Below are 20,305 nucleotides of genomic sequence, written 5' to 3'. Positions count from 1 at the left end.
TCTTTTAAAATATAATTCTTAAAAAATAATAGTAATATGGGGAGAGGTCAAAATTGGTTCAGTTACATGGAGAAAAACTTTGCAAAAGATCCAATATTTAAATGCACATACCTGGCCCTCCCTGGTGGCACAGAAAGTTAAAGCACAATACTAAGAAGCTAAAGCCACTTCAGCATTAGTTCGATCCCTGCCACATAGTGCGGCAGATCTCTCCTCTCTCTCCCACTGCAACCCTCAGTAATGTACTTTGTTGATCTGCCTGTCCTGCTCCCCACTCTGTCTCTGGTGAATCCTCTCACTGCATCTGCAACTCTGGCCTGTATCTCAATTCTGTATGCATAAATAATCTTTAAAAAGAAATATTATATGTAAACCCCAAAATGGAGACACCCAACAAGGATGATCAAAGGAACATGGTCCATCCCTGAGGAGTGCCCTAGAACATTAAAAAAGAATGCCAGCCATCTTGCCACTTCTGTGTCAACATCTCCATACTGCACTATCAAGTGAATTAAGCAAGGTTTAGAATAGGTTTTATGGTTGTGTGCACCCCATTTGTGCTTAAGTGGGGAAAAAAATCTAAACATAAATTCAGTAAATGCTGATGAGCACATCTAGTGGCCACTAACAACTGTGCCCCGTGCCCCCTGAGGCTCTCCTGGCCTTCCCAGCACTGGGGTGACCACAGGCTGAAGACACACTGATAGCTCAGTATAAACCATGCAAAGGAGAGGAAAGGCCTACACAGGAGTGAGGACCTTGGCAAAGCTACCCACCAACCAGGAGAGAACCCATATTCTGGATTATCAGTAGGTGTCTTTGTTACTACAGTCGATCTTCACCATACTTTCAACTTCCACATTTCCTTAGCTGGAAGAAACCTTAAGAGATTCTGGACACTGGTGACTTTACAGAGAGGAATATTGTAAGGCTTTTCTATGCCACTTGAATATTTTAATTTTGTGCCTGTATTACTTTTATCTCTAACGAGAATTTTCTGGGCAAAGTTGGTGACTTTGTTTGTTAATGAAAATATTTTTATAAATATAATTAATCATCAGGGAAATGCAAATTGAAACCACAATCAGAGAAAACCAGTTTGGGTGTTCACAATTATCAGGCTTTGCTTGGAGCCTCCGGTATTTAGAGTAGGTGAGAGCTCCAATTCTTTAACACCACCCAGCCAGCAGTGTTTTTTGAGTGTTACAAAATAAGAGCAAAGCTCAGACCCAGTCATGAACATTACCAACAGAAACATTTCTTTATTAAATCAGCATCCAAATTGTCAACCACCTTTGTAAGCTCAGGGAGTCCCAGCTCTCTGTCCATGGACACTCTGAGTAGTTCTCGCCAGAGGCTCCTCTTTGGAGGCTGTGATTATATTGGGGGGCAGGGTGAGTTGGGGCAGGCAGGCATCCTCCACTAAGTGGAGGGGCCAAGTCAGTTCCAGACTAAAGATATTGTTTTGTTCTCACACTTATTATATCTTTGTTCATCTAAAAGCAGAAGAGCCTGTACAATATTTCTAAACACTCCACGTATCTTGAACAGATCTCCTCAGAAAATCATGTATAACATCTGTGAAGCTAAGGGGTAAAACCTCTAGTAAAAGATCACTTAGTTTAGGCATAATGATGAACTCCAATTTAGCATCGTTAAAAATTAACTAAAAACTAGATGTAGCCAGGGTCCTGGAAAAAAATAGTTCACTCAAATGAGGTAATCTGAGGAGAGACTTCAATTAAATGAAAATTTGCGAAGTGTGGGTAGAAGGTAGAGAAGCCACAATAGACAGATTACCAGAGTTATTACCTCCTTGAGTCTGGAAGGGTTCAAAATGAACAGTTACAGACACAGAGGAAGTGAGCAGTGTCGAGAGGACCACCCACAGAGATTCAGCCTTCAGCAGAGGGACACCACCGTCCCACTGTGACCCACAGAGAGAGCAGGTAATAGCATGATCTCACTCTCCTCTCTCTCTTCTTATTGCCAGGGTCCCCAGCTGGCCAAACCCAGCTGAAACCAGAGGCCACTTAAGGCTCTTGGTGCCAGACAGCTTCCTACCTTACTGAAGAGAGTGGAGAAAGGCAGAGTTTAGGTTTGGGAAAGTAAGTAGAAGAAACCCAACACCCACCACCTCTAGCCATTAACTTCAGCTGTTGATTAGCCACAGCAAGTGCAAGCTAAAACTAGCTGAGCCTAAGCATAAAATTAGCATATCACCTAGCCATTTCAGTCACATAGGGAAAACATACATCCATCCACACAAACACCTGCTATAAATGTTCACTGCAGCATTATCTGCTGTACTAAAAAAAAAAAATGGAACAACCCAAATATTTGTCAGCTAGTAAGAAAATTACAAAAAAAGTGTTATATCTGCACAATGGTATAGTATTCTTCTACAACAATGAAAGAGTTGCTAACACATGCTATAAAGATGAAGCTCAAAATATCCAGCTGTGTGGGAGAAGCCAGTCACAAAGGGCTGCATGTTATGTGAGGTCGGGGCAGAAGGCACTAACATGAACATTCACCCAGTCAGAGAACTCAAAGCCCTCGGCGCCTTATCAGAAAGCATAAGGCCCAAGCAAGTATCAGATTCCTGTATCAGACTGCTGTATGGAATGCGGGAAGCACAGACCTCAGGGTAAAGATACAGAGACTGGGCCCAGTCTCCAAAATTAGCAGCAAACAGGCCACCCCACAAAGGAGTGAACCCCTCCCATAGAGAAAAGGATGATATTAGTGCAGTCTCTGCACTGGCTGGGGGCAGCAGTCGTCTGCCCACCTGTCACTATGCAGGTGCCTCATTCTACCCACTCTCTCCCTCTGCAGGGCAGCAGCCTCCTGCCTGCTCGTGAGCCGTACCATGTACACTAACCTCCCTCAGTGGAGGCCACTCCCCTAAGGCCACCTGACTGCAATCATGCAGGCCTCTCTCAGCAAGCCTGTCCCTTTGGGGGAAGCTCTTCCTGCCTGCTTATGTCTGTGCCAAAGTCCTTTACTCCTCTGTTCTTCTCCCTAATAAGCCTGCTCTCTAAATACAACTGAGTCTGTCTCATGGAGAAACTCACCTGGAGAACTCACCAAGTGCCACTGAAAGGGGAACTCTGGTGAAACCTTTCCTGGAGTGAACCCAAGGACCCAGCATACCGAAAATGACTTCAGTGAGGATGGTGAATAATCTGGCTAATTTACTAAAAATCATTCAGCTGTACACTTAAAACAAGAGAATTTTACAGCATGTAAATTACATCTCAAAAAGTTACTTAAAGAAAACCTAATTGATGCACAGATAGAAGATCTCCTGCCTGCTAATGTGCTTTAAAATAAATGGCATTCACTCCAACAGGGGATCTTCAGTCCAGAAGCACCTACAGAGCCCCACCCTGCCAGTGAGATTTCACATTATAAAAAGAAAATCAATCACTATCCAGAGAGAACACTTAGTAGTGGCAATGCCCCACACCTGCTCTTCCCGTTAAGCAGCTGCTTTCCAAGGTTACTGACATGCACAGCATACAAGAATGCTAATTCACTGAAAGTTTCACAAGAACAGAACTAACATTTGAAGGAAAAATAAGTCACAGAAAATCTCTCAGATTTTCAAGGCAATTTTGACCCACGTTCAAGTGCTGCCCAGACAGACTGAGCCAGAGGTGGGAAGCAATTTGTCTAGGAAACACAAGTTCAGCTGGGTCTTTCTCGCTTTCCTCTGAAAAACAATCATCATGAAAAAACAAGACAGAACCCCAAGGTAAATGATAGACTCGGGGTGATGTCAGTGTTGGTTCATCGATAGGAACAAATGTCCTATTGGAGATATCAATAGTGAGGGAGGCTATGTCTGTGTCTGTGTAGGCGTGTGTGTGCCTACCACTCAGTTTTGCTGGGAAGATAAAACTGTTCTAAAGTAAAGTGTATTTGAAATGTTTAACCAATAGAAAAATAAAAAGATAGAGAATAAAACACAGAGAACCATCCCATTTCAAAGCTGAACGCTGCCCAAAAATAACTGAGTCTTCTCTAGCTTTTGCTCCATGGAAATCCCTGCCCCCCACCTTTCCTCTGCATTTTTGAGCCTTGGAATCCATCAAAAGGATGGCTAAAGAATTAAGCACCTTTGTTTCATAATTTACTTCATCAGCCCGGTGAAGGGGAGATTGTCCATTAAATGGAAGACAATTTGCATTTTCAGTACAAAAGATGCTCTCTGCCTGATGCCTCTCCTGAAATGTGCCAATTCCCTCAAGAGCCATCAACGTTGTAAAGGTTCCCTGTGAAGTGGTCTGGGCCAGGAGGGGGCGGGGCACAGAGAATACCCGGGAGACTGGGTCGGCATTGTTCCTTTTGTCCACTTGAGCAGGACTCAATCTTATTTCCAGAATGTCCAAGCTGACAGGCTCCTTACAGGGGTTTGGTGGCCTCCTTTTCAGGGAGTTAAGCCACCAAATCACTCCCTTTCCCAGTACTCACTCCCGGGCACCGTCTTCAAGAAGAATGGCACTGCTGTGATGAATGGGCCCTGTTTTCCTTCTACTGTAACTTCGAGCTGGGGTTAAGGAAGGTGCTCGTTGCTGCTAATCTATAACAGGTGGCGGGAACTTAGGGCAGACAGGGCTTCCTCTGTGTGGCAGTGAATAAAAGAAAGGCTTGCATTCAGGTGCTAAAGGAGAGAAAATGGCGTGAAAGACCATCAGAAGAGTGGCTTCAGAGATTCACAAGAGCAAGCCAAGCCCCCTCTCATCCTCCTCCCCAGGCCCATCCCTTGCCACTGTTTTTTCCCACCTGCTTTCAGTACTGAATGACTGGAATTCCTTTCATGGCAGACAAAGCCTCTCTCACCACTCTAACATACAAATACCAATTAGGTTAAAATGCAACATAAAATATACTTCCAGAAAGATGCAAGGGACTATGGTGTTAGATCACGGGTAATATGGTGGTAAGAGACCTACAGGGACTATATCTGAGGAGAGAAACCAAATACTGTGCAATGTTGAAAGTGATGTAAAAAAAATAAATAATAAATAACCTACAATTCCAAGAAATTGAGTGTCCTCCAATCAAGGTATATCTAGAGAAAACCGCACCAAGAAACGTCACAAAAAAAGTAAACTTCTGAAAACAAAAGATAAAGAAAAAAGTCTTAAAAGCATGGGAGGGGAAATGATATTTTATCACTAAGGGAAAAATTATTCGAATGATGATGTCAGACTTCTCATCAGATATCAAAAAGGTTGGAAGTGACAATCACTTCAAGTACTAGAAGGAAACCATGGTCAACTGAAAATCCTTCAGGAATTAAGAAGAAATTCAGATATTCTCTGACAAAGGAAAACAGTAAGAATTTGTCCCAGCAGACCTTCCCTGAAAGAATAAACACATTTCCCTAAACAAAAAGGAAATAGTAAAAAAAAAAAATCTTGGGATATCAGAAAGATCGATGGGAAGAATAACAATATAGACAAGCACAATACAATTTTCCTTTTTCAAAAAAAAAAAAAGGTAAAGGAAACATATTTTAAGCATCTCATAATAATGGTGACTAAACATGAAGCTCCTGCTCTCTGCAAAGCATTTTGCCCACCTCCTCCACTTTCACCCTTATAATCCCAAGGGACTACCATTACCTTAAGTTTATTGATGTAGGAATTCTTGAGTGAGCATCAAGGCAGATCTTGAACACACAGATATCTGATCAGTCCCCAGATCTGACTCTTAACCATTATAGTCTACAGCATCCCAGGCTGAACTGTTTCATGAGAGGAGTAGTTGGTGAGGAAAGAACAGACCTTTCAAGGGGACAAAATTTGGGAGCTGTCGGAAGCCCATAGAACTGTTGATTGCAAACTTTGAAAAAAAAAAAAGGAAAAGATTCTACAAGTAAAAGAACAAAGCAAGAATTATTCTAGAGCAGAAAGAATTTTTAACTCGAAGACACTTTTGTGTGTGTGTGTGTGTGTGTGTGTGTGTGTGTGTGTGTGTGTGTGTGCTGCGACCCTGAAGCCCTAAGTGGATACATACTTTGTCTCAAATCTCTGGACAATTAGTGTCAGAATGAGGTCTGAAACCCACAGTGCCTAACCCCTAGATTACTACCTTTCAAAATAGTAAAGAAGACCTTCTATATGAGTTTCCTGATAGTTTATAATCTTTTTAAAGGACCTGCCTTGAAAATCATAAAGCATCTGAGTTGTTTAATAATCCAAAGAAATGAGGCTATGAAGCCTTTGGATGAAATATTAGGTCTTCCCTGAAACTTAGTTTCAGGGAGAAACAGTTACAGAAAAGATGGCATCATTTTAAAGCAAATAGCTAGAAAAGCTTCCCATCTAGTTTTTGGAGCATGAGAGATATAGCTTAAAGAGTAGTGCTGACTCTTCTTCACAACCTCAACACTCAGCCTAATGGCATTACTGTTCATTTCCTGAGGTTGCTATATACACATTAAAATAAAAACAAAGAAAATCTCCAGCTCCAAAAAATGAAGTCGAAGCAGCAGATCAGTATCAAAGAAATTATCATCAGAAGATGGAGGGTGGGGACCCTCCCTGGTGAGTTAGGACACAGGACAGCAAGCAAGCTGCAGCCGCTTCAGTGCCAGTTCAATCCGTGGTCTCGGAGGTGATTCAGTTGGGCAGCAGCGCTCTCCTGACCCGCCCACTGCTCCCCTCAGCAGTGTACTTCGTTAATCTGCCTGTTCTGCTCCCCACTTTGTCCCCCCCTGCACCTCTGGCCTGTACCCCAGTTCTGCATGAATAAATAAACAAATCTTTAAAAAGAAAGAAAGAAATGGAGGGTGGGGTACAAACCCAAAATCCAGAAGTAGGGTTTTTTTTTATATCAGTATGGATTAAATGTATTAATATCCTGGAGATCCCCATCAATTGCCTCTATCAAGGACTTCACACTGTCTACCTCATGCAAGATGGTCAGTGTCCAGGTGTCCATCTTGTCAACCATGAGGATAAAGACTTTTGGGAACAAGAAAATACAGCTGCTGAATGTGGTTTCATAATTCTTCAACAATTCTGAGAATTTTTGATAATGTGACGCATTCAAGAAATAGATGAAAATTATTTTAACTTCAAAGAAACATAATCTCCAACCTAGCAAGTCCACTTTGAGGAAAGTAATCCCCCAAATAATCAGATATCAGCAAAGTTTATGTATTTATACATAAAAATTTCTCAATTATATAAAATGTAGAAAAAAAACTAAAGACTAAACTGTTCAACAAGAAAATAGTTAAATTATCAACCATCCATTTGATGGAATATTATGTCAGTTAAAAATGATTGTTTGACAACTAGCAACAACAAATGTTGGCGAGGATGTGGAGAAAAAGGAACTCTCCTGCACTGCTGGTGGGAATGCAAACTAGTACAACCACTATGGAAAACTGTTTGGAGCTTCCTCAAACTGCTAAACATGGAGCTTCCCTACGACCCAGCAATCCCACTCCTAGGTATCTACCCAAAAGACACAAAAACACTGATTGAAAAAGATACCTGTACCCCCATCTTCATTGCTGCTTTATTTACAACTGGAAAAACATGGAAGCAGCCCAAATGCCCAAAAGTAGATGACTGGATAAAAAAGATGTGGTACATATATACAATGGAATATTACTCAGCAACCAAAAAAGAGAAACACATGTCTTTTGCAGCAACTTGGATGGAGCTGGAAAAGATCATGCTTAGTAAGATAAGCCAGAAAGAGAAAGAAAAATACCGGGTGGTTTCACTCATAGCAGGAGTATAATGGACCAGGCGAGAAAATAACAAAAATAATGAAGCATATACCAGAGACATTTTGTGGGGGTGGAATGGGGAATGGGATCAAAAACGGAAGGGAGGGAAATGCACGGGTGGCACACGGGTGATTTGGTGTGTTGGGAAACCCGCGGGGATTATAATCGAGATGGAAAAAAAAAATGTGCAAAATGATGTAAAAATAAACTTTTGTAATAATTTAAAAAAATAAATGATTGTTTGATATGAGAAAATGTTCAACACCAAATATAACACTTTAAAAATAACAGTGGGTTTGAGATAAATTTGAGTAGTTCAGAATTGAAGTTTAATATTTCTCTTCAAGAATATGGTATTTTTCTCTTACTCAGGTTAAGTCTTATATTTCTCAATTGGATTTTACTGCTTTCTTTAGAAATGAACCTACACATTTTATATTGCTTGTCTCTAGGATTATTTATTTTTCTATTATGAATAAGCTTCTTTTCATTATATTTTAAGGCACTGTGACTTTTTTTATATGTGATAGTTTATTTTTACATCACTTTGTGCCTTTTTTCCATCTCAGTTGTAATCCCCGTGGGCTTTCCGTCACAAAATCACCCATGAGCCATCACCATAGGCATTGTGTGATTTTTTAAACAGCCATCCTCTTATCATTTCTAGTATTCTTTCTATTTCTTATAGTGTATTATATATGGTCCTAGAATTTAGTATTATAGGCATGAGGAAGAAATAAAACATATTGGAATTCCAAGAAACAATAATTCATTGATGAAAATGTGGAATTTGTGATAAATTCTATTATCAGAAAAACAAGTCTGGAAGGGAAAACTCAAAGATAACGGTATCCAGGGATGATGATATTGTTTTTAAATTTCCTCTGTAATAAAAAATACTGTCTTTCATAAGAAAATGCATATTGCTTTCATAATCATCAAACTGGTGTTTAAGACAGGAGTCACATGGCCTAGGTATTCAATACCCAGGGAGGAGACAGTCTACAAATGCAACTTACCTCAAATGAATATGCTTTTCCAATCCCATCTCCTGCTCCAGTGATCACTGCAAAATGCAAAAGTAGTTTTAAAGGAGAGAATGGATTTCTAGTCTTCTATCTCACTGGTCACATTTTCTTGCAGGCCTACACTCTATACACAGTGTTCCAAGGCAGTGTCCCTCAAATCCATTCCAACTCTGAAGTTTCCAGCTCTCTACTGCCTTCATTAAATGTTCAAAATAAAGCTTTGTTGGACCTGTATTGAACCAAGCTAACGCTATTTTTGCTTCTGTATTCTGCTTGCTGCTTACTACAATAGGAAATTCTCCAAATAACTTTTACTGTAAAATGTAAAAAACTTGTAAAACTGATTACCAATTTCAACAGGACCAGGATGTGGGTCATATGGGTCATTAAGACTTGACAAACATCCTAGGGCCCACTGTAAGAATGTTATCTCTGTAACAACTAAGTTTTGGTTCCTTGCCTGAAGTGTATAAAACTGGTTTCTGTAACTGCTTGAGGCCTCACTCTCTAGAGAGTGATGGTCCCGGCTGGCCAGTATTTGGAAGCCCGAATTAAATCTTGAATCCCTGTCTCCACATTGCCAGACAGCTTTATTCCAGCAGTGACAACATTTGGTGTGTTGGTCGGGAAGGTTGGAGCTCAGCCTGAAACAGGGTTGGCCCCTCTTCCCCTTTGGGGTCCGCAGCAGAATGCAGCAGGCAGGCGGAGGTAAGAGGGCAAGCTGCTGGTTCAGGTGGTGCCTGGGTCTGTGTCTTGTTTGGATCAGTCGGACGCGATGGGGAGATCCTGAGATGGGCAGGACCCCAGGACACCAGGCATGCCCTAGGAAAGGTTTTCAGGTTCTGGTGGGTCAACCCAAAAATATCCATGCCGGTTGTGGGAACCTACTGGCTCTATTTGAGAATTCTCTTTGCCTCCATGTTGTCTGTCTGGTCATTTTTATTTCATTTTTGTGTGTGATCCTAACTGATAGAGGAAGGAATTATAAGGGAAGCCATCACCTGGTGTCCACCAACATAGTATCTTTGTGGCCTTGGTAAGATTTCTCCAGTTTCTCTTTCTTATGCTCTTTCTCTGAGAGGGATTGGTGTTTGGCGACTACCTGGCTGTTCAGGGTTCTGGCCAAGGCTGCTCTTTGGTGAACCCTAAAACATGCAGAAATGGCCTTGCAGTTGCCTTAGGCCCGACTGGGTGAATGCCTCAAGCCATTCTCTTTGCTGCACTACCTTGCTGATCTCTCTCACTAGGCCTGCCATTCCCATTCTACCTTAGGAAGAAAGCTGGCTCCTGAGTTCTATTCTCAAACCAGGTCTCATTCTTGCCACAAAAATAATGGGCACTGGTTAGCCATGTAAGAGGCCACTAGAGTCAGCTGCCACTTTCTAGAAGACTCCCGTGACAGGATAAGTTGGTTTACACCCCAGGTTAGCTTCTAAGTCCTGCCAGCCAGAAGACAAAGGGTACAGCAACGCAGGAACTCATACTAAGAAATCCACGTGTCCCACCCCGTGGCTCTCCAGCTTTTAGGATTAAAACTGAGACCTGGACCTGCTTTCTACAACCGCTTATCAATGCTCTTCCCTAATCAGGACCACATCTTTCACTGTTACCATTGTCATCATAATCAACTGCAAACAGACAGCAACCCATACAGCCTTTTCTTACCGAGCAGAGCTCCCCCTCTCTGAGCAAATATTCTCCTTCCCTTGCTATTGTGACCAGATTTCCTCTCCTTAAGTAGACCCAAGCCTTTAACTCGAGGATTAACTCAAAATGTTCTTGCTATGTAAGTCTAGCTGATGTCCTTGCATATTAACACGAAAGTCATAACCACCCTGGCTGACAGGTATGGGGCTCCCCATTACCCCATTATCTTCAGCTAGCAGCTGCCTGGACCTTTGCTCCAGTGCTGAGATCATTGGTATGTCCGCAACCCAGCCAGGGAAACTGGTTTTTTTTTTTTTTTTTTTTTTTTTCCTGCATCTTGATATAGTTTCCTGGTCTATTCCATAGTAAAAAAAAAAAAAAAACCTTGAATCTTGCTGTGTCTTCCACTTTTAAGGTCTGTTTAAGATAAGGCTATCAAATTACTTTGGCCTTACTAACAGACAAGGCCTGTTATATAGGGTGCTACATTCGTTAACAGACAAGATCTTATTCTATTGCCTCTCTTGGTCCTCAAGGTCTGTAAGTTAAATGTTCTTTTGTTTCAGGGAAACTGTTTCCTTGCTTGGTTTGGAAAAACAAAAATTTAAAACACTCTTAGGTTTTCTCTGCTTATCGTTGCCTTTAAAATTGTTTAGGGTCTAAAGTTTTTCTGTGATGGTTAAAATTGGATACTTATTCTATGTAAAAAAAAAAATTGTTTTTTGGAAAACTCCCTGAGGTGTATCAACGTGTATCAAAACATCAGGTGTAACAAAATAAAACTTAAGTTATTTAAAAATCAAGTTGTAAATGTGCATGTCATTTAAAAAGTTGCTAAATAACTAAAATGAAGACGATAACAGATGTCTCAGCATCTTCACAGATATTGGTAAAATAACTACCTTTTACAATTGGTATATATGGCCAAAATTTTAATACAAGTCAAGAGATCTTGTTTTACCTCTGGAGGGTCAATTATAAGCTAACGCCTATATAAATTCTGACAAAACAAGTTTAAAGATCACAATCTAAGATTTGGTAAACAAACTAGCTCAAAATCTAACAATTCAAAAAGCATGCATGCATTAAAGTTCTAATGTCATATGTATTAATCTTTGTGTTTAAATGTGTTTTTAAAAGATTCATGGTATTTACCAAAAAAAATAATAATTAACCTGGTTTTCTTTTCAGCGTCCACACCTAGACATCACTTAACCAAGTACTCTTCCAGGAAAGCAAATCTGCTTATCTCTTTAATAGAAACTTTTATTTTGTCCTCAAAAAAATTTCTAAAATTGCTTAATTGTTTCCTTATTATAAGGAAACTTAACTCATGTCTATGTTTTGTTTTGTTTTGTTTTACTCCTTACTGTGAGGAAACTTCACTCACATCTACGTTTTGCTCCTTAGTGTGAGGAAAATTAACTTTCAGGTCTACTCTGCTCTATATTGTAAAAGCTGAAGTTCTATAACAATACAAAGACCCAAGTGATAAAGGTCTACAAGTATTAAAAATTTTCATGTGCTTAAATTACTTGCTACTTAATATCAGTAGTGTATGTCTATGTATATCAGTAGTATAGTCTTGCTAACAAAAAATCTGATACTTTTAACATTACTAAGTCTTGTCAACAATTAGATGTATTCGTAAGTCTTGATCATTCTTTTTAATTATTTAAGTTTGTTTTTCTGTTACTCACAGAGGTCATCTACTGCAATGACAAGTCACTCAGAAAAAAAGATATATATATCTTCCTCTCAAGGATAATTAGTAAAAGCCATTTGCAGTTAATAAAACTTTTTCTTCCTATTTCCAAAGCCTTAGGCTTTGAAGTATAATTTGGAAGTCTGTCATTTGGGTCATCAGTGGAAATTTTGTGGAACCTCAGTAGAACTCCTGAGATACTCCACAAAAATTTTCTCCCTTCCCTCCTGGGAAAGGCAGTTAGATCAATTTGGTCTTTTTGGTTTACCTAGTTTAAAAATAAAAACTGTAAAGGAAATGTTGTCACTTGAAAAAAAAGGTAAAACATGGCATGAACATAAATGTTAACACTGATTTTCTGAAAAGTGCATAAAAACCTTTCGATATCATGTGTTATGTAAATTGTAAAAGTTGATTGTTGTCTTAAAATATTATATTCAATAGTTTGGAAAGTTTGTTTCCAGAAAAAAAGACCTTAACTGATTCCAATTGATTAAAATTTTGACAGTGAAAGAGATTTTTACAAAAGACTGAACAGGCTGATTTTTACTAAGCTTTTGTTTGAAATAACACTGTTAAATTTTTTTCCATTGTTTAACTCAAAGACAGTTTTCTTGTTTTGAATAACCAGAATCTGCAATAATGTTGCATTTTTTTTCAGTAGAGCTACTTGTGTTTCCATTTTTCTCTCCATTTGATACCAACACAGTATAAAATTGTTGTAGTAATTTTTACTACTCAGAAATCTATTTTTGCATAACTTCAACAGGAAATTTTGCCTCCTTAAACTAAAAAATTGAAAATGTGTTTCAGTGGCTTTGCTTGGCATTCTTGAGGAACTTCAAATGGAAATGAACCAAGAAGAGGAGAACCTGCTGCTTTGTCTGTAGGGTTCCCGAGACCTCCAGAGAAGGTGAGGAAGCTTGCCTCTGTTGGCAGGCCTGGACGACCCAGAAATATAGAAAGTCCTGGTAACCTCAAGAAGAGGAAACTCCAGGTGGAGTCTGCTGAGACTGACATTTTCCTGAAGCCTATGTGGACTGGACATCAATGGTTCACTCCGATCGTATATGGAGAACTCCAAGAAGGCCAACAACAATGAAAAAAAAAACTGCTGTTTGATTTTATGCAAAAATAGAAAAATGGTTGAAAGGTAGCTTGAGTTTGTAAATAGCTTGTGCATTGCTGGACAAGTTGGAATCAAGGTTGAGAGAACTTGGTTCAAAAAAAAAGAGAGAGGTTAAACCAGTTTTTAAAGATTTTTTTTGTTTGGTCCTGTGATTTTGATATACATGAGAAGTTTGTTTTTCACAGGTACTAATGGACTATTTTCCAGTTATGACTGTCATATTGTACATTCATGGACAATGCTGGTAACTGATTGCCCCCTTTTTTGCATACACTAAAAAAAAACCTTAATAAGACTGTCTCTTGAGATTTCACCCTAAAATCTGTGCCACCATAGGTATGGTGGTATTAAAAATCAAAAGGGGGGATTATAACAGGGTGGTCCCCAGGAAAAGGGTAAGTTCCAGATTCCCTGCCCCATCCAGGAGGAGGGTAGAGCTGAGTAGGGAAGAGAGGAATCTGGAGAGGAGTCTGGAGAAGAAGGAAGCAGGATGGAGAACCAGAAGATGACCTGAGGGAGCCACATGGAGCAGAGAGACATGTGAAGAAATTGTGCTTGCTTCTGACCCTGGATTGGTTGAAACATGTGGATGACATGGTCTGGATCCGCAGACATGACTCCCGAACACTGGAACCATGGTGGAAGGGCCTGCATTTGGTGATTTTGACCATACCCATGGCTGTAGAGGTAGACAGAGTAAAGTCTTGGATTTACTACTCTCACCTAAAGAAAGACAGTGCCAGCAGGAACAAAGGACAATGGAGGACATGATCACACCCCACGGATCCACTAAAGCCAAGACTTTCATTACAATAATCATGTTGTGTCTCAGTCCACAAATGCTTGTAGTCCGATTAGATGTGTGGGAGACGCACACATCCTTATCCTTATGTGTGGGAGACAGAGAGGGTGGTGGCTAAACACTCTACAGCAATAGCCCCCTGTTTTGATTGGGATCTGTGTGCCCTAATTGCTGGAAATTTTAACCAAGCCTGAGTGAGTTGGTCCAGCGGGACTTGTCCCACTTGGAATCCACCATCATCACTCAGTTAGAATGCCAGGTTGACTCCCTGGTGGAACCAGTACTCCCAAACCGTCGGGGCCTAGATTTACTTTTTCCGAAGCAAGCCAGGTTATTTGTAGCCCTGGGCGAGGCATGTTGCTTCTGTGCCAACAACTCTGGACTTATCAGAGACACAATAAGCCTAGTACACAAAAATCTGAAGGATTATGACCAGTTTCAATGATCAAATGAAAACTGACTTCAGGGATTGTTTTCCTGGTCCCCCTAGCTAACTTCCTTGCTCTCTGTCTTGGCAGGACCCCATACTATGCTCTTTCTGGCCCCGACCATTGGGCCTTGCCTCGCTTTCTCCAATATGTGCGGCATCAAGTTGGTCAGGTTAAAATCTTAATGTTATGTTCCCTTAAGTACTGAGGAAGAGAGTCTCTGAAAGAATTCAGAAAGCAACAAGAAAAAGGGGAGAATGTTGGACCTGTATTGAACCAAGCTAACGCTATTTTGCTTCTGTATTCTGCTTGCTGCTTACTACAATAGGAAATTCTCCAAATAACTTTGCTGTAAAATGTAAAAAATGTGTAAAACTGATTACCAACTTCAACAGGACCAGGATGTGGGTCATATGGGTCATTAAGACTTGACAAACATCCTAGGGCCCACTGTAAGAATGTTATCTCTGTAACAACTAAGTTTCGGTTCCTTGCCTAAAGTGTATAAAAACTGGTTTCTGTAACTGTTCGGGGCCTCACTCTCTAGAGAGTGATGGTCCCGGCTGGCCAGTATTTGGAAGCCCGAATTAAATCTTGAATCCCTGTCTCCACATTGCCTGACAGCTTTATTCCAGAAGTTACAACAGCTGTTGGGAGTGAGGAGGTTGATGGAACCATGGAAAACACTCTCTAAAATGAAAGAGTTCTAAGCCACCTCATCTGTGTCTGTGTGGAGCAGCAGCATATTGAGACCAGAACACTCAAGCTCAAGTTCACTGGGGACAGCATACTACTCCTAGAACAAGGGAGTGTGCAGACACCCACATGCACAAGTATACAAGAACACACACACACACACAACCAATGCAACAAGCAATGGCTCAAAAATCTTTTTCTCATTCTAACAATTTTCATATGGCAACTTTTTCATCTCCATTCTTAAAGCTGTAAATTTTCCAGCTTTAGTATACAAAGATACAGAATGCACAGTTAAATTTGACTTTCAGATACACAATGATAATTTTTAGTGTAAATATGTCCCATGCAATATTTGTAACGACATATACTAAAAAAAAAATCCTTTCATCTACCCGAAACTCAAATTTAAGTGAGTGTCCTGTATTTTACCTGGCAGCCCTGGAAAGTTCACACTACCTCCTGATAGTCATGCATGATATTTCTTATATGACTTAAACTTTCTAAAGTCATTGCATTTCATGGTCCCAGCTTGGAATTCTACCTTTAGCACTTTATAAGGAGATACTAAAACTATAGCCTTATGCCTTCACTTTAAACCCAGCAATGGAGCTAAAACACAGGAAATAAGTCCCATTAGAAGGTAGCATTTAATCAACATGGTATACAAACCAGCCCAGATTCTTTATCTAAATATTTTTAAAACATGGTTCCCTGAGGGCCTTAGATGTCTTGATTTGGTAATGCCTTCACAAACTCATGATAGGGCTCAGAGAAATCTCCTTTAATGGGGAAGGAGGGTGAGAGGTTAAGAAAAGAAGACAAAGCTAGCAGGCAAACTAAAAATCAGAGACATTCAGCAAGGGAGTAGGAGGGGAGTGGAGAGCACAGAGACTGTGGTGACAATTCACAGGTATCTTAGTGGTGGTCATTTTATAGGGATTACACCTGAGAGAAGAAATTAAACTTGGCAGAGATGTAAAGATACATAAATAAAATGCAATTACTTGGATTTCAGACTTTTGAAATATCCTTTAATAGAATGGAGGAAGCCATTCTATTTAAAATTTTATTTGCATATTTTAAAAATATGCAAAACAGGATACAGAAATTTATGAATTCTTTACTACTTATGTCAAACCCAGCTAGCAAGGATGAGGGGGCAGGCACATAAGGGAGACTTGACTAACATCCTCCCTAGTTTTTCTCCTCAAGCCCAACATTTTGTCTTTTTAGAACATTTTAATTTCACTCATTCCACCACCCTCTCCCAAATTACATCACCCAAGGGAATTACATCTTTGCTTTCAAAAGGAAAAGATGTGATATATCCTTGAGACATAAATAATAAGAAGCAGATACAACAAAACAGAAGAAATGGAAAACTTTCTTACCTGCCCACTGTCCCATTGACTTCAAGAAATACCTTGGCAGAACTCCCCAGAAGTGCAAAAAAATACATTTGGAGAATCTCACACATTTCATCAGGTAGACTAGACATACCAACAGCCCTACCAAAATGAAGAACAGTTCCAGAACCTGCCCCATGACTGAACCTTAGCAAATGCTGTCTCAAAACTGGTCTGACCCTTCTATTGACTTCCGAGGGCATGTCCTTCACTCCCTGGAGTCACTGGCTACATTCCACTGTGGGACATTTTGATTAGAGTAACCTCTTTATACAATCTTCTGATTTATAGGCTTTGGAAGAAGATGTTCTTTGTAATATCTTTGCAACACTGTTGGGCTTTTGTAACTGCAAGGGAGTTGGTGAAGAAGTAAAAAGTGTAGGTCAAAAACCATAAATCCTGGATCAAGTCAAAATGGCAGTATAGGTTTCTCTCCTTGAATGTGGAAGCTAAAAATAATGTAGTCTTATATGTCATCATTCATTTATTCAACAAATATTTACTAACAGTCCAGTGATATATGGTGTTGAAGACATTGCAGTAGACAAAAGTAAATAAGGTGGGGTCTTTGCCATGTGGGAGCTGGGATTCCAGTAGAAAAGACAACAATATGCAAATAACTAAGGTAATGCCATATGTGTTATGGAAAGTGCTATTGATGAGTGTTAGAGAAGGAGGAATTTCTTTAGAGAAGATATTTAGAAGGAAATTCTGTGAGCTGAAATTTTAATAAAAGGGAGGAATCAGCCTTGCACCAATGAGGTGACTCTTCCAGGCAGATTGAAGAGATAGCAGAAATGCTCTGAAATAAGAGAGACCCATGTATTTGAGAAATAAATAGCACTACTCCACAGAAGAAATAGTTTGCAGAGAACAAGAGGAGAAAAATAAAATCAGGATGGGAATGAACCAGAAGTTCTTGGTGAGAAGTTTGGACCTCACTATATGAGCAACAGGAAGCTACTGAGGAGGCTTAGACAATGAGCTTTATCATCTGAATGATGTTAGAAGGTCACACTGGATGATGAAAGATGACCTTTCAGGTGGGCAGATGGGGTGAGCGTGGCACCAAAAAAGAGGGACTTAGGAGAACACAGCTGTCATCCAAGAAATGCATCCCAGAATTCAGTCCTTAGCTTTTTTCTCTAAAACCCAGTCACTCAATTGGTAACAAAACAACCTCTTGACTTTGAGAACTCTGCATGCTGAGGAACTCCAAATGTATAACTTTAATGGTCATCAGGCTCATCAGGAAGACTTGCCCAACCAATTCTCTATTTAACACTTCCATTTAAATAGGTATCTCAAACTGAATATGTCTAAAACTAGTTTCCAGTATTAATTTCAAAAGGTAAAACCTGTCTTCTTGTAGATTTCTCTATCAGAAAATAACTCTTATCTTCTAGTTGTTTAGATTAAAAATTTTAGAGATATCATTGATTTTCTTCTTCCATATGCCACAGTTAGTGAGTCTCCTGTTAATAGGTAAGTATTTTTGTATTATGCTGAACAGCACCACTCTGGATATTCTTTTTTTTTTTTTTTTGCAGTTTGCCACACATGTGAATGTTTCTCTCTCTCTCTCTCTCTCACACACACACACACACACACACACATACGCACACACATGCACATACACACACAGTCATGAAATACTCACATTATTGCTGGGTCACACACATTATATCTGTACAACTTTAGTTTACTAGTGTATCAATCAGGTTTCTCCAGGAACAAAGCACGCAGCAATTTGGACAGGGACCGCTTAATGTTTTTTTGTTTGTTTGTTTGTTTTTAATTATAAGTATTGAATTAGATGCTAATGGGTATAATAGAGAACTTGAAAGAATATCCAAAACTTGAAAGAGTGTATTTAAGGAACAAACTTGAAAGGGAGTTCCTGGACCCATGGGTGGGGCTCAAACTTCACAGGAGAGACTGTGGTTGTGGCTCTTGACTGGGAATCAGACAATAAGATCATTAAGAAAACCTTTATTCAAGGATACAAATCATGATACAGGTCCACAATCAAAGATGTGTTACACCAGGGTATAGGAGGATTTTTAAGGATCAAGCAGGGATGTGGTTTAATTAAACTTACATAATTTGTTGGTTGGATTGGTTGAAAAGAAACTTCAGACAAAAGGCAGCAGTGTAGAGTCTTTTGTAACAATCAACAGATGGTCCCTTGTTTCTTTCCTAATAACCAATAAAGAAAGAACAGGGTGTCGCTGTGTTTTCATAATCACTGATAAGGAGAAAACAAGTTGTTTCTAGTTTCCTTTTTTTTTTAAGAAATCAACATAATTTATTTTCTTACATCATTGTTACTTTTTGGACAGTATTTGATTACTTTGGACAGTATTTGATTACTTCCCTCAGGTATAGTCCCTGTAGTTCTCCCACAACCAGAACACCTGTGATCTATTACCCCAGTCCCTTGTGCTCATCCCTCCCATTTTGACCCCTCTCTTTCCTCCAGCCCTGTTGTATGTCTCAGATATATGGTCAGCTTGCAAGATTTTTTTACCTTCATCCTTTTTTGCTCTCTACGTATTCCATATATAAGTGAAACCATCTGATACTTATCATTTTTCCTTCTGACTTACTTCACTTAGACTTATCCCTTCCAGTCCCACCCATATTACCACAAATGGCATGAGTTTATCACTTTTGCTCACTCAGTAGTATTCCATTGTGTATATATATCACGTCCTTTTGATCTATTCATCTGTTTGAGGAGCATATAGTTTGTTTCCATACTTGGCCTTTGTAAATGGTACTGCAATAAACATAGGAGTGCAGATTTCCTTTCAAATTAGTGTTTTGTCCTTTGGGCAGATTCCTAGAAGTGTTGAAGTGGGAAATGTCAGGCTGCCCTGTTGATTAGCAAAAGTTAGGACTTAGCCCATAGACTAAGTTTCAGGAAACAACTAATAAAATTTTTCAAGGCCCACCTGACTATCCATACCCTTTCTCTAGACAATAAATACTCTGTTACCTAATTGCTTGGGGTTCAATTTTGAAGAAAGATCTCCTCTGGGACCTCTGCTGGGTTATAAAGAACTTCCCTCTTCCTCTCTGAATGCTGCCTGGTTACCTGACTAGATCCTGCCATAATCGTGTAATCACTGGGCAATATGGTAGATCCATTTCTAAGTGTTTTGAGGAACTGCCACATGGCTTTCCATGTGGCTGGACCAATGTACATTCCCATCAGCCCTGTGAGAGTGTTTCTTTTTTACTGCACCCTTGCCAACTTTTGTTTTCTGTTTTTTAATATGGCCCATTCTCACAGATGTGAGGTGAAATAAATGCTTGATTCTTTCTCTTTACCAATTTCAGATGACTTGGTTCCCTGCTATTCTCCAAGCTAGACCTAGGACTTGATTTTTCTAGGTAAGAATTTTCATTAAGAATGTAACAATTGGCCCTCCCTGGTGGCTCAGTGGGTTGAAGCACAGCACTGAGAAGTTAAAGCCACTTCCACATGAGTTCGATTCCTGCCTGTACTTCGTCCATCTGCCTGTTCTGCTTCCCACTCTGTCTCTGGTGAAGCCTCTCACCGCCCCTGAGCCTCTGGCCTGTACCCCACTTCTGTATGCACAAATAAATAAATCTTTAAAAAAAAAAAAAAGAATGTAACAATTTCAGGCCCTCCCTGTTAGTGCATCGGCAAGCTAGCCTCAGCCGCTTCAGTGA

At 39.9% G+C, this 20,305-nt stretch overlaps 1 protein-coding gene across 1 annotated transcript in view; it reads right to left on the bottom strand.

The window, feature by feature from the left end:
* HSD17B3 (hydroxysteroid (17-beta) dehydrogenase 3) overlaps positions 1 to 16,742 on the bottom strand; it is a 39,857-nt gene extending 23,115 nt beyond the window's left edge. The window contains exons 1-2 of the mRNA XM_004685177.1: positions 16,589 to 16,742; positions 8,779 to 8,825 (exon numbers count right to left, since the gene is read on the bottom strand). Coding sequence (XP_004685234.1) covers positions 8,779 to 8,825; positions 16,589 to 16,742 — 201 coding nt within the window. The remainder of the gene's footprint in view (positions 1 to 8,778; positions 8,826 to 16,588) is intronic.
* Positions 16,743 to 20,305: the final 3,563 nt, after the last annotated feature.

The sequence above is a fragment of the Condylura cristata genome, unplaced genomic scaffold (assembly GCF_000260355.1).
Source record: "Condylura cristata isolate star-nosed mole 26May11 unplaced genomic scaffold, ConCri1.0 scaffold00017, whole genome shotgun sequence".
NCBI lineage: Eukaryota > Metazoa > Chordata > Mammalia > Eulipotyphla > Talpidae > Condylura > Condylura cristata.
The sequence above is the reverse complement of the archived record's forward strand: the minus strand, read 5'-3'. Positions and strand labels throughout refer to the sequence as shown.